Raw genomic sequence first — 14093 nt, 5'->3', positions numbered from 1 at the left:
GTGGGAGGCGAGGGGTTTGCCTCGCTTCCTGGCTACCAGACCACAGCCGAGGATGCATGAAGGGCAGATTGGCATCTCTGAATCGGGAACCGTAGTCTCGTGTGCACATCGCTGGGTTGGTATGAGGGTCAAATGACGTTCACGTCAAAGTGCTTAGACACTTGAATGCCATACACTTGGGGGCTGAATGAATGAGATGAAGTGTTGGGGTGAGTAGGGGGATGCTTTGGAGTATTTTGAGAGAAATTGTAAGCTCAGGGAAGAACTGTTATTAAAACTTAAATATTGGAAGTAATCACGACCAGTAAAGTTCCTTGAGGAGGAACTTGGAGGTAGTAATGATAGTGGTAAGAGGATAATTTGCATGGAGGGCTGGAACTTATAACACACTAATCCATCTAGCCTCATTTAATCTTTATGAAGATTCTATAAAGAAGAAATGGCTTCAATTTTAATAATGGAAAACCTGTAGCTCAGGGAGAATAACCAGTAATCAGGGTTTCTGATGCCAGTTCTTGTGCTTTTTACCCATAACTGATTCTCCTTTTTCTTAGAAGCCTTTGCGAATTGTCCCTTCTCATTAGTATTGGGTTTTACACAATGAATTGAAGTTTTGAAAACCTTCCTGTACATTTAACAAATATTTGATGATCCATAAATTTGAAGATACTTGGAAACCTATCATCAAAGAATTAATCACCTGCTCCTAGTCACCACCTTCTTAGGACAGAATTTTAAAACCAAGTATACTTATGTCAAGGGGTTGAACAGAAAATGATATTCTAAACTCTCTCTGTTGTCACTGGAGAAGAAAAAATGAAAGACTTGTAGATACAGCTTGAATCAGATATTTAGTTGGATACCTACCACTGTGTGTCCTTTACGGTTGTTTGTATTTACACTTGCATATTATATATGTATAAAAGGGATGAGAGGGAGAATGTACGTGTGTGTAAAAAAAAAAAACAATCTAGATGTAATATAGAATGACAGCATTAAATCCATCAGTGAAAGTTGATCGTTTGTAGAAGGACTCTAATACCAAGTCTTAGTTACATTTGGTGGGAGCTCTTCATATACTGGGCTTGTCAAGATCCTTATAATTTCAGGGGGCGCCTGGGTGACTTAGTCGATTAAGTGTCTGCCTTTGGCTCAGGTCATGATCTCAGGGTTCTGGGATTAAGCCCTGCATCAGGTTCCCTGCTCAGCGGGGAGTCTGCTTCTCCCTCTCTCTCTACCTGATGCTCCCCCTACTTGTGCTCTCTGTCTCTCACACTCGCTGTCTCTCTCTCTCAAATAAATCTTTAAAAAAAAAAAGAAAAAGAAAAAGATCCTTATAATTTCAAGAGCTACCCCTTCCTTGTTGACCAAATATAAAAGGATGGTTTTTGGGGGGAGGCATTGTGCTTGGGAGTCACAGGCCACCCTGCTACTTAACCCAGCGGCCTTGGTCAAGTGTCTCACCTCCTATGCGTCTCTAAAACAGATGATACAAGTAGAGTCTGGTCCCACAGAATTGGTAGTATTAGATGAGGTTCATTTCATGTATGTTTAGTACTATGCCTGTCTCCATACTGAGGACTGAAGGATTAGGTATTTGTTCTTAAATAATTCTTAGTAAAGTGAACATATTTGATGTATAAAGAATGTGAAATAAAAAATACAGAGGGGTTAGATAATTTCTACTTAGTAAAGGAAAAGAGATTAAAGTTGTTTAAACCGTGTAGGAATATATTGGCTTTAATTCATTAGTCTAAGGTTGTACTTTGAAGATCTGCTCTGAAGATTTAGTGGAGTCATACATGAGAAAAAATGTGCAACTTCCCCGATTCCATACCTGGAGGGATTTCCAAGGATTTATTTTATTTTCATGATTGAATTCCTGTACATTCATAGGATTTTAGCCTTAGAAAGGGGATCATCTGGTGATGTTCCTTTGTTTTACATCCGAAGAAACTGAGCCCCCTGAAGAGTCAAGAGAGAGGATCCCTGTCTTGACTCCCTCTGTGGCGTTCCCATCACTCTTGGTCTGTGATCCTGTAATGGTGCTTATATTCAGGAGCCTTCTGTGGGTTGCTTCTCTGTGTATCTTTGTCTGTCACTAGTTTTTAATTCCTTGAGCATAAGCTCTGGGTCCAATTTGTTTTCTTAGAATGATGGAGAAAAAAGTACTTTAAAATACCTTATTTTACTTGTGCCCCATAACAAAGCATGAGGAGGGTATGCTTACTGACTCCTATAGGTGAGGAAACAGATAGGAAATAACTTGCCCCAAATTGCATCCCTACTGAACGAGGGCACTGGAATATACAGTGGTATACAGTAGTGCCGTATATTTACTTTATATATACTCAAAGCCACTACTGCTGTTGACCATGCTTCCCTTTTACCGTGTACCTGATTTCTGCAAGAGCCTCTACTGAGCCCTGGAAAAGACAAATTCATGAAGTATACGTGCTCTTGGCCATAATTTAATAAGCTATAATTTAATATTTCTGAGAAAAAGAATTGTAAAGTAAATTGTGTAGTGGAGCTATAATTAAAATGAATGCTTTTGAGTAAATCCCATAATCCCCTTTCATTTTCAGAATACCTGCTTCATGCCAGGCCTTGGTTTGTGTATTATATATATATATATATATATATATATATATATATATATATATATATATATATATATATAGTCTCTTTGGCCTCACACCACCACGCAGACTGTGTTTTACTGCCATTTTGTAGATGGCACATTTGAGTTTGTAGTTGTTAAGTAACTTAGCACAAGGTCATCCAGCTAGTACCTTCTGTGTGTCCATGCTGATTTCACTATGCCGCGTCATTTTCTTCATTGGCAAATATATGAAAATGAAGGTTGTATGTGGAGACTGGAAACTTTCTGTGGGATAAAGAAAAGCCCACACAAATGTTATTGGTAGTAATTATGCTCGTTATTGCTTTGTGCTACCATTTTGAAGCTGTGCCCTCTACCAGGTCTTGGGATTTTTCCATAAATTGTATCAGAATACAAAGAGAATAGAAATGAGAAGGCGTTACATAATCAAGGTCAGATGAAGAGCGTGTAGGCCACTCTCCCCAAACAGGTACCAAATCCCCAAGATGCCAGAAAACAAAAGGTTAAAAACTGAATGTGGTGAAAACCTGAGGGAAACCCTTGAGAGAATGGAGGTGGTGGGCTTCATGAGCAGGGGTGGGAAGCAACAGCCTGGGAGAGATGGGGCTGCATGGTTCTAGCCTCTCCTTCCCAGGGCATTGGGCAACTGCACACTGAGGGCTTCGGTCTGAAACCGCAGGGTCAGAGTGACTTACGGGAAAAAGGCGTCCTTGTTGTGGTGAACATGGGCTTGCTGGTGGAGTGCAGAAGTGGGCACAAGGTGCTCCGTGAAAGCACAGCTGCGGAAGATCTCTCCCTTGCCCCGGAAGCCCTGCCCATCGCATCTTTGCTCTTGCTCTCTCTGCTACTAGGCAGGAATGTGCCAACCGGATGAGGTGTGAGGGAACAGGCAACAGTGGTGCCCAGCCAGGGGCAAAGCAGGTGTAGACGGGCTGGCTGGCCCTGAAGCAGCGGCCCCGTACCACATAACCTCAGGGCTGGCTGAGCCCACCGTGTGCGATCCAGGGTGCTGCCCGAGAGTTCAGTCAGCAAGCAGAAAGGGGGTGGGGGTAGATGTCAGCTGTAGAGGCGGCACTGGGAGCTGAGGAATGGGATCCCCTTTGCCTAAAGCCATGGCCAGAAATACCATCCATATGTGGCACATTCCCACATCACTTCTAATGGCAGGTAGATTTGCTGCTTTCACGCCATCTTTCTGTCAGGTCTTGGCTTAGTTGTATCACACCATTTTATAACTGCTTGTATTCACACCATTTTATAACTGCTCGATTGTGTCTCCAGATAGACTGCATTCCTGGAGGAAAGGGTCACATCTTAGTATAGTACATCACCTGGCACAAAATAGGTGCACAAGAAATATTTGCTGAACAAATGAAAGATGGTCTTGGAGCTTACTTTGGAGAGGTAGCTTTCAATCCCAGGTCTTTTTGACTTGAGATACCCTTAATTTGTGGTTTTTGCAATAGGACTGAGTGTATGCATAGCAGTAGGGAAAAAACATTGACTTTTTTCTCAAATCCACCTCCTGGAACCTAAGAAGATTTCTTTAATTGGTTTTTATTGGTAATCCCCGATTGTTCCCTAATAGGATCAAGAGAGAATGTCAGACTAGGTTTGGTAACATAGACTCAACATTGACAGATCTCCTGTGTAGCTCAGAATAATGGCTTACACATTAGAAATGCTGACCCCTTACTATAATTAGGTGTGTTTCTGAGAACCAAAGGTAGATTCTGGAGTTTTTTCCTAATTTGCTTATATTAAAATATAAACCATATCTTCCCAGTCATTGGGAGTATTGAGTTACTGTTGTTCAAGTATCAGGCTCCCTGTTAAATATTCCAAAATCATGGCTGAGCTGCTATTGCTTCGTTGACACCCAGACCAACTTTAATGTAAATAAATGTGGCCAGTTAATCACTTATTTTTCTTTCCTGTCAACTGTTGGATTCTGGGGTTTGTTCTATTTGGATGATTTTATTGTTGTTAGAAAAGCTGTTAAGAATTATAGAACAAGGGTGCCTGGGTGGCTCAGTTGTTAAGCGTCTGCCTTCGGCTCCGGTCATGATCCCGGGGTCCTGGGATTGAGTCCCACATCGGGCTCCCTGCTCGGCGGAAAGCCTGCTTCTCCCTCTCCCACTCCCCCTGCTTGTGTTCCTGTTCTCTCTGTGTCTCTCTGTCAAACAAATAAATAAAATCTTTAAAAAAAAAAAAGAATTATAGAACAATATCCCATTGAGCCCCCAACTGATCAGAATAAAAATTGGTTGGGTACTCTCTTATACAACTAGAAGTGTTTATGATTTTAGGAACAGGGATAGGTTTTTTCCTAACTTACCCCTGGAGAAAACACTCCTCTACGTAACTGTCTAGGCATTTATAGTGGCATTATTTGAACTGCTGCTTTGTTATTGAGAACACTTAGATGGTCCAGAGAAAATTTATCCGGGGGTAATGATGACAAAAATTACTTCCAGGGTGAATTATAAATGATCAGATAATTAGGGAATCAGTCTAATGAAGGATGATGGTAGTTGAAAAAACAAGTGGATATTATTTTTTAACTGGTTGGGAGATTTTAAGGAAGAAGAACAGAGCAGGAGTCCAGAAACCTCCTTCCAGACTCAGTTCTGTGTCTTGTCTTTGTGGTCTGCAAAATGTACTACCTCTGCCATTGACTGCTTAGGGTGGTTGTGAGCCTTGATTAAACAGCAACAGGGGAAGAGCCAAACACTGCCCTGTAGACGTGGTCTTGTTGTTACTTTGTTCTGTTTTTGTTGTTGCTCTTTTTGTTATAGGCTGATCCCAAAGGGCTAATCAAGATGGTCACCAGGCATGTGACTCGATACGGACATGAAGCCTGGCCAGAGGACCTGGTCTCACTGACCAAGCAGTTGCACTACTACAACGAACGTCTCTTGGATTTCACTCAGGCTCAGATCCTTCAGGGCCTTCGGAAGGGTGTGGATGTGCAGCGTTTTACTGCCGACGACCAGTACAAAAGGGAAACTATCCTTGGTTTAGCAGAGTAAGGGGATGCCTTTGTCTCATAAAGGGATGGATTTAAAATATTAAAAGGGGGCGCCTGGGTGGCTCAGTAGGTTAAGCATCCGACTCAGGTCGTGATCTCAGGGTCATGAGTTGGAGCCCCGCATCAGGCTCCACATTCAGCAGGGAGTCTGCTTGAGATTCTCTCCCCCTCCCTCTCCCCTTCCCCAGGCTCTCTCTCTCTCTAATTTTTCTTTGTGGGTATGGAATGCCCCTTGGTTTTAATACTGGTCTCCAGTTTTTAGTTTAGATCAAATGAGAATTACTTACATGTCAGAAGGTGGAGAAAATAGGGGAGGGAAAAAAAAACAAACTTAAAAAAAAAAAAAGGTGGGAAAGTGTGTTCACCCACAATGGTTACTGAGTAGATAGTCACAGTTTGTGGAGTGCTTACCATGCGCAAGGAGCTGTGTTAGGTGCTCTGTAAACTATTTTATAAATATCGTTTAATCCTCAAAGAGAACCCTACGACATAAAATGTCATCCCCATTTTATAGCTGAAGAACATGAGACTTCAGAGTGTTGAGTAACTGGCCCAAGTTTACATGGGTGGTAGGATCATCACTGGGATGTTGACCTTGACCTCTCACATAACAAAGCCATTCCATCTTCACAGTGCCCTGTGTCTGCCCCCGGACTGCCTGGTTGTGTTCCCAGGAAAGCACTGGCATACAGTTCAGTCGAGGCTTCCAGCCTTTGAAACTAAGGTTAAATTGTGCCTATATTTAATGGTTATTCTTCCCTCCTGGTACATTACTTTAAAATAACAAAGATAGCCCTGCTTATGAAAGTGATATATGCTATTTTTCATTATTATTATTTAAATCTTTAAGAAAGTGGCAAAGTAGCCTTGGCTCTCTGTAATAAGTTTATATTAGCCCGAGTTTCTTTCCTACCAGAAGATACCCCAGATTCTTTTTAGGGTAAGGCAGGGAATAGAGAGATCAAAGAAAAGATAGAACAATCTGTCACAGGATTAGGTTTAATTAAGAGAACTACGGAATCACTTTTTCTTTGCCCCTCTGTTCTTGTAGAGATTAATAATTTCATAGAGTCATTTAATGTCTAATTGGAAAGTGACCAAAGAGGTCATTTAATCCAACCTCCTCACTTTTGGAAGAAGAATCTGAAAATCAGCTTTAAAGAGTGGTTCAAGGTCACACAGCCAGGGAGGTGAGAGCCTCAGCTTCCCATTGTCAAGTCCAGTGGGCTTTTCCTCCAGGCATTTGATAATCCTTGGGGCCATGCTCATGGCTTCTTAGAAACGGGTTATTATGTAGAATAAAGGTTACAAGGTAAGACACATCTTAACATCATCTGTTACATTTTGCTAGGGTTATTGTCCTTGATTTTCTTTTTTAAATATCCAGCTAGTGTATGCTACTTGAAGTATGTCGATGAGAACAAAGACCTGCTTTTGACAAACATATAATGGAATCTTACTACTTGGAAGAAGTACTTAGAAAAATATACAGCAGCCTTTGAATGGCTTGTTTAAAATGTCCGAGTGTCCGTGGCATTTCCGAGCTAGCAGTTCTGACTTAGAGACGGGAGTTGGGCATCTTACAAACGAGAACCCGTGAAGCACCTGCTTCCTCCTGTTCTGCCACTCTACCTTCAGCTGTACACGACGCCACCGTTCTTCATTGTCTTACTAATTGTGTATCCATTTTTCATGGCATTTGTATTCTGTAAGTGCAGCGTGTCTGTCCTTTGTTGCCTGTGTAGCTTACATGATAGGTCGGCAGTGGTTAGTCAGGCTAACCTTGGAGAGGGCACAACATAGCGTGGTTTCTTCCCACCTTTATCAGGTGATAATGGTATCCGTACCTGGTGAGCACGTTCATGTGGTCAGGCAATGTCTCAGACTGCCCTAACAGAAAGGATGAATTGCTAATGGTTGCCATCCTCAGGGATTTCTCATTCCATCATGGAGATGGAATAAATACTTTAAGAAATTTTTAATTGACAGTGCCCTAGTAATTCTTGCCATGACAGACTTATTCCACCCCTGGGCCTCCTTTTTATAGTCCATGAGCAAAGAATGGTTTTTACATTTTTAAAGGTTTGTAGAAAAACAAGAATAAAAAAATAATAGGAATTTGCTACAGAGACTGTATGTATGGCAGTGAAGCCTGAAAGATTTATTAACTTGCTGTTTACAGAAAATGTCTCCCAACTCCTGGCTAATCAAACATATAAGTAAATGTCCTTTGCTCCTGGCTAATCAAACATATAAGTAAATGTCCTTTTTCCTTTTCTTTGCTAGGGTGTATGTAGTCTTAGCATTATTACTTAATAAGAATAGAGATTTCATTTCTGTGCCTGTGGTTCTGTCCACCAATCCTCCAACCAAGAATTGGTTCTGCTTGGGGAATCTAGGGGTCCCGTGATAGTCTTTACAGAATGGCTTTAACGTGGGCACCCTGGCCCAGAATTCTTGATATATCTAGAGGGCCTCAAGTTTGGTGGCCCCATCCCCTGGTTTAAACCTTCCCCTGGTTCTCCATTGCTAAAGGATAAGGTGCAGGCCCCTTGGCTGACCTCCCCTCTGCCTTCTCTCTCAGAACTACCTTGCCACTGTTTCACTTGTTTATCCTCCACACTTCAAGCTCAGATCGGTCACTCGCTCATCTCTGCTTGTCAGTATTTGAAGTCCTCTCTGGTGGCACTTCCCGTGTTGTATTTAACTGTTGGTTCACATCTCACATCTTCCACTAGGGCTGTGCTGTGAGTTCCTCAGGAAGAATCTTGTTTGTCTTTATGTCCTAAGCAGCCAGCCCAGTACCCGGCGCTAGAAAACAAACAATTGTTGAGAGACAAACTGCTTTTTTGTATCCCTGAACTGGTTTTTGACTGTAGGTCTGGGGTCTAGACCAGAATTTTTTCACTCTCTGTACATTTTGGACTGGATAATGCCTTGTGGGAGAGCTGTTCTGGGCATTATAGGATGTCCTGCATCATCCCTGTCTTCTACCCACCAGATGCCAGTAGCACTCTCCTCCTCTCCCACCATGATAATCAGACACTGTCGGATGTCCCGGGGGGCACAGCATCCTCCTCGGGTGAGGACCACTGGTCTAGACTGTTCCTTGGTCAGTTGCAATGCACCACAGTGAAAATGGAACATTAGAATTCCTTGGAAGTACTTTTCCTGAATTACTGTGAAATGTCTTATAAGGACTGTGCCGACCGCACCCCTCATAGCTGGAGAGAGTCCTAATGAACATTTTCTTTGCTGATTAAGGTAATGTGTTTCTCTTCTCTTCCTTCCCCGTGGCTGATGGACATTCTTGAAGAACACTCGAGGAGAACGTCTACAGCATTGCTCTTTCTCTGGCGCAGCGTTACAGTGTCTCCCGTTGGGAGGTTCTTATGACCCATTTGGAATTCCTGTTCACTGACAGCGGGTAAGCACACGATTTGTATGTACGTTTATTGCCATGTCTGTTTTTTCAGATTCCATTTTAGAAGGATCTTGAAGTTGTAAAGTACAATTTCACCTTCCCTTTTGAGCTATAGTAAACCAATATCTGGACATTCTGCCTTTATATGTTTCTGATACACATTTCAGTATTCCAACAATAGCTTATTACTTTTTACCTTTCAGTAATTAATAGTCCTGAGTTACATTAATATTCTTGCATTTATTCAGAGGTTTTTTTTTTTTTTAAATTGAGAATCTGCGGCATACGAGGAACAGTGTTAGACACTTGGGTTACAATAGTGAGCAAAAACAGGCATCCCAGCTGTCTTGGAACCTGTAGTCTAGTGTGGGAGACAAGACTGTCATTGAATAACGAGAGACAAATGTGAAATTAAAACTGTGACAAGTACCACAGAAGAGAGCCCATATAGCGGATTTGGCGTAGTTAAGGAAGACTTTCCTGAGGAAATAATGCTGGAGCTGAGATCTAAATATTGGATCACAATTATGTACACTGTGATGAGAAGGAAACCATTTTCTTTCTTTTCTTTTTTTTTTTTTAAGATTTTATTTATTTGAGAGAGAGAATGAGAGAGAGAGAGCATGAGAGGGGGGAGGGTCAGAGGGTGAAGCAGACTCCCTCTACTCTACTTAATAAAATGCCAAGGAGGCATTATTATCCCTCCCTGAGCAGGAAGCCCGATGCGGGACTCGATCCCGGGACTCCAGGATCATGACCTGAGCCGAAGGCAGTCCCTTAACCAACTGAGCCACCCAGGTGCCCAGAAGGAAACCATTTTCTAGGGAGACAAGATGGTTAAGTGCTAAAGCTTTTGACAGGAAGTAGCGTGATGCGTGTGAGGGCCTGACAGGTGGACAGTGTGGCTGAGGTGCAGAGAGTCGGGGGAGCTCAGTGTGAGGTGGCTCTGTGGAGAGACCTAGAAGCCAGGCTGTGGGCAAGACTGCAGGCTTCTCACACGAGTCCTAGGAAACTACTGAAGGAGTCTATAAAAGAGAGGAGGGTAATAGGATCAGGTCTACGTTTGGATGAGATCACTTTGGCTCCCATGTTGAGAAAAAATTTTAGGGAGACCAGTGCAGGCATACAGAGACCAGTTGGGGAGCCATTGGAGTAATAGACCGTGACAGGTGACCATAACTTGGAGTCGGGTTTTGAAAGTCCAGAGGGAGAGATGAGAATGACTTTCAGAGATACCTAGAAGGTGAAATGGTTAGTACGAAATGCACTGATCGATAAGGACCAACTAGATCTGAATTCAGTGAGAGGGTCAAGATCAGCGCCAGGATCTTACTGGGTCTGCCTGTTGGGTGCTGACATCCTTCGGTGAGACAGGTAGCCCTAGTTACAGACAAGACATTTTGAGGGGAGCGTGAGGAAAAGGCAAGCAATTGGGGGAAGTTACACACATCGAAATGCCCAAGAGGAAAGGTCATGCAGACAGCGGATCTTACTGCTCTGGAGTTCAAAAGAGGAGGAGGAGCCGGAAATCCTAATCGGGGAGTTACATGCATATAGATGATAAATAAGCTATGTTGTGGGTGCACTTTGGGAAAGTATATGGAAGGAGAAAGGAGAGAGACCTAAGACACACCTTGCGGACCTTCCACAATTAATGGCAGTTAAAGGGCTGCCAGCAAAAGGGACAGGAGAGCGCAGCCGAGAGGTAGGACGAAAGAAATGGGGCATCCTTGTGCTAGGGAAGCTGTGGGAAGAAAGACTTTAAGGAAAGGAGGGAGTATTGAGTGGGGCCAAATCCTGCTGAACAGTCAAGACTTGCTTATAACTCAGCATTTTTAATTTTTATTAAATCTTTAAAATGTTAGCATCTACGTTTTAAGTATTTATGAAATTGCTACACAGGTGGGTGATAGTGTTATCTGTGATAAATATTGCACAGACTTCACCATTTTTGAAGCATAGTAATATGTTCAAATAAATGTTTCTTACGCATATTGGCATTTAGAAAATACCTTGGCATTTTATTAAATATCTTTTTCCTTTCATTGAATGTTACATAAGAGGCTGCCATATCTGTACAAGCAGGATGCTCCGTTGGTCTCTGAATATATTATGAATTATCAGGCAATCTAGTAACGTGCAAGACTGTTCACAGCACATCATTATAGCTGATAGCAGTGTGATTATGCAGACGCAGCAATTACAAAAGCAGGAAATCATTACCTCCTGGCATCATTACTTTTGAGTGACAAAACACCTAATACTGATTTAGAAGTGGTGTTTAGTAGCGCCTCTCGTTCTTTACTTAAAAGATGTAGTTTGCCTTACTATTTAATCAGACTTGGGGACATAGGTATTTGAAACCAGCCTTGTCAATACAGTAGAAATTGCCCAACATTCACTCATTGAGTCACTGCCTATGGGAAGGTAACAGATCAGAGTTACAAGAAAAATAACGGTCTTTTCCTTAAGATTTTGTTTTCCTATCCCTTTAAAAAGCCATTTTCCCCACCCAGTGGAGAAAATATGTTTCTTTCTTTTCCATGCTCTTTCCTGTTGGTTGAATTAGGGAATGTGCCCTGTGTCAGCACACGTCCAGGTATGCACGCGCCCACAGTTTTCAGGGGAGGTGGCATATGCAACAGAGCATAAACCTTCAAATCAGGCTAGCTAGATCAAATCCGACTGTCTCTCTCTCGCTGTGTGTCCCTGCGCAAGATAATTCAATTCTCTGAAACTCATTTTCCTTAACTCTAAGGTGTAATAAAAATTAAATGATTTCACGGTAAAGTAGCAAACCTATGTTCCTGTTACACGATTGGTGCTTCATTCATGGCAGTTATTCCTGCCATTTCATTCCACTGTGAAGGCGATAATCCTCATAAACACCCATACTTGAATTCTGGTCTCCTTTGCCCCCTTATTTTTCCTCCGTGTTTTTTCTTCTCAGTAGTGTTGAACGTCTGTGATGGCTTTGAGTGGGCCTGTGGGCCTGGCGTCCCTTCCAGCCGGTGGATGCCGGCTCACCCAGCCTCCTCTGCTCCTGGGTCTTGTTCAGGGCTGATGCATCCTGAGTAGCCACCATCCCTTCCGGGCTGTTCGGGACACTTTGGTGGGTCTTAACATCATTAACTACCAGTGTACGTATGGCTTAGCGTGAGGGCATGGGTGTTGGAGTCAGGCCACATTTCAGGGTCCAGATCTGCTGTCCATAACCCCAACTATGTAACTGTGATTGAATCACTGTTTTCTCAGTTCTCCGACCATTTTGCTTACCTTGTAAGGTTATAAAGTTTAGAGAAAAATCTGTGGAAGGTATATAGCTGGGTGGCTCTGTAATACTGTTGCATTATTCCTGTTACTATTCTTGTCAATTCTGCTGACTCCATGAGTGTCTTTAAGTTTTGGACACAAGAGCAGTTTTGGAATACCAGAGGCTGCTTCTAGGTGATTGAATAGTGCCACGTTTGTTCATTCATTAAATATTTTTATAGTGTTTTCCTATTCTAAGCTTAGGTTTAAGTGCTGGGTACATCATTACCCTCATAGAGCTTATATTCTAATAGGGGAGACCCCTCCCACCACCCCCAAGACACACACACACACACACACACACACACACACACACACACACACACACACACACTTACTTAAAAATAGCACACACACACACACACACACACACACACACACACACACTTACTTAAAAATAGCCCAAACCTAAATTGCTAGTCATGGTAAGTCCCATAAAGGCAATGCACAAGGCCGAGGGTTCTGGGGCCAGGAAGGTCTTGGTGTTTTTGAATAGATACAGGAAGACCACTGTGGCTGGAACATATGGTGCCTCTGGGCACAGGAGAACTAGATAAGGGCCAGAACTACCTTTGACTGTCATTTTTGGTGACACCCTCCATTTTCCCCCTTCTTAGTTAAATAACAGATCTGAAGGCCACGCATCCTGCACTTTCAATTCATTCTGATAGCCAGTCACCTTTTAGTCACCTGGGTGATTACCCAAGGGATTTTGCTTGGGTGTCTGAGATCGTGATACCATCTTCTTCTGTGTCGGTTGGTGTAGTACTGTCTCCTTTAGACCCATGGCTAGGGCCCCTGGTCACAGGGAATCTGACTGTGCACTGCTGTTTTCCACAGTCAGTTTTCATATTCTCTGGTAGGATTCTTTTGGTCTCGGGTACAAGGATGAGCAAGGGCAAGTTATAGCTGTAGGAAGATGAAAACACTGTAAGGTGTCTGCCTTTTTTATGAATTAGAAGATGCACAGGACCTGTGCCCCAGGGTTGCTGCTGCTGAGAGTGGGGATTGTGTCCAGAGAGCCACTTTGTAAAGGATGCTGAATTCTGGCCTTCTCTCCCATCTCCTCCGCCTTTAAGCAAGCCTGGCATAGTTGAGGATGTAGTGTGAGAATAGTTAGTATGGAGTGGGATTTAAGGTAGCTCAGCTTGTTAAAAGTAGGTCATAACGTTGAAAATTAAGATGAAATAAAAACTCAGGACCCGAAAAAATCCATATTAGAGGAGGAGGGTTGAATATAGATGTTCAGGTCATGGGTTTTATAGAATTGTTCGATTTGGTTTTGATCTTTCTTTTGGCCTAAGGGGGGAAGAGATCATGACCAAGACTGTGATTTGCATTGTGCATAAGAAGAAACCTACCATTCCTAAAAATGGAAGAACTAATTACCACTATTACTAAATTGGAAGCAACTCCTTCCTTACGTCTGTAACCTTCGTTTCCATGTTGTGATCGTTAAGGTCACTTCTCCCCCAAAGAGTCAGAAGTTCCTGACGCTGGCATAAAATGTAAGCAGGAACATGCATCTTGGCTTATTTCCATCTTGTGGAAAGTGCTCAGGCTTTGAATCCTGCACATCTGGGTTCAAACCCTGGCTCTTTGACTTGTATGCCTAGGTTTCCTCATCTGCACAATGGGTGTTCTAATTACATTTGGCAAAACTGCTGTGGGATTTAAGAGATTTATACAAAACACCTGAC

General features: G+C 42.6%; 1 protein-coding gene across 5 annotated transcripts in view; it reads left to right on the top strand.

The window, feature by feature from the left end:
* The window catches only part of NBAS (NBAS subunit of NRZ tethering complex), a 353391-nt gene that overhangs the window by 232509 nt on the left and 106789 nt on the right, over nucleotides 1-14093 (top strand). For all 5 annotated transcript variants that reach the window (XM_027621826.2, XM_027621829.2, XM_027621828.2 and 2 more), the window contains 2 exons: nucleotides 5425-5654; nucleotides 8974-9084. In XM_027621826.2, coding sequence (XP_027477627.2) covers nucleotides 5425-5654; nucleotides 8974-9084 — 341 coding nt within the window. The remainder of the gene's footprint in view (nucleotides 1-5424; nucleotides 5655-8973; nucleotides 9085-14093) is intronic.

The sequence above is a fragment of the Zalophus californianus genome, chromosome 8 (genome assembly GCF_009762305.2).
Source record: "Zalophus californianus isolate mZalCal1 chromosome 8, mZalCal1.pri.v2, whole genome shotgun sequence".
Taxonomy (NCBI): Eukaryota; Metazoa; Chordata; class Mammalia; order Carnivora; family Otariidae; genus Zalophus; species Zalophus californianus.
This window is presented reverse-complemented; position numbering and strand designations above follow the sequence as displayed.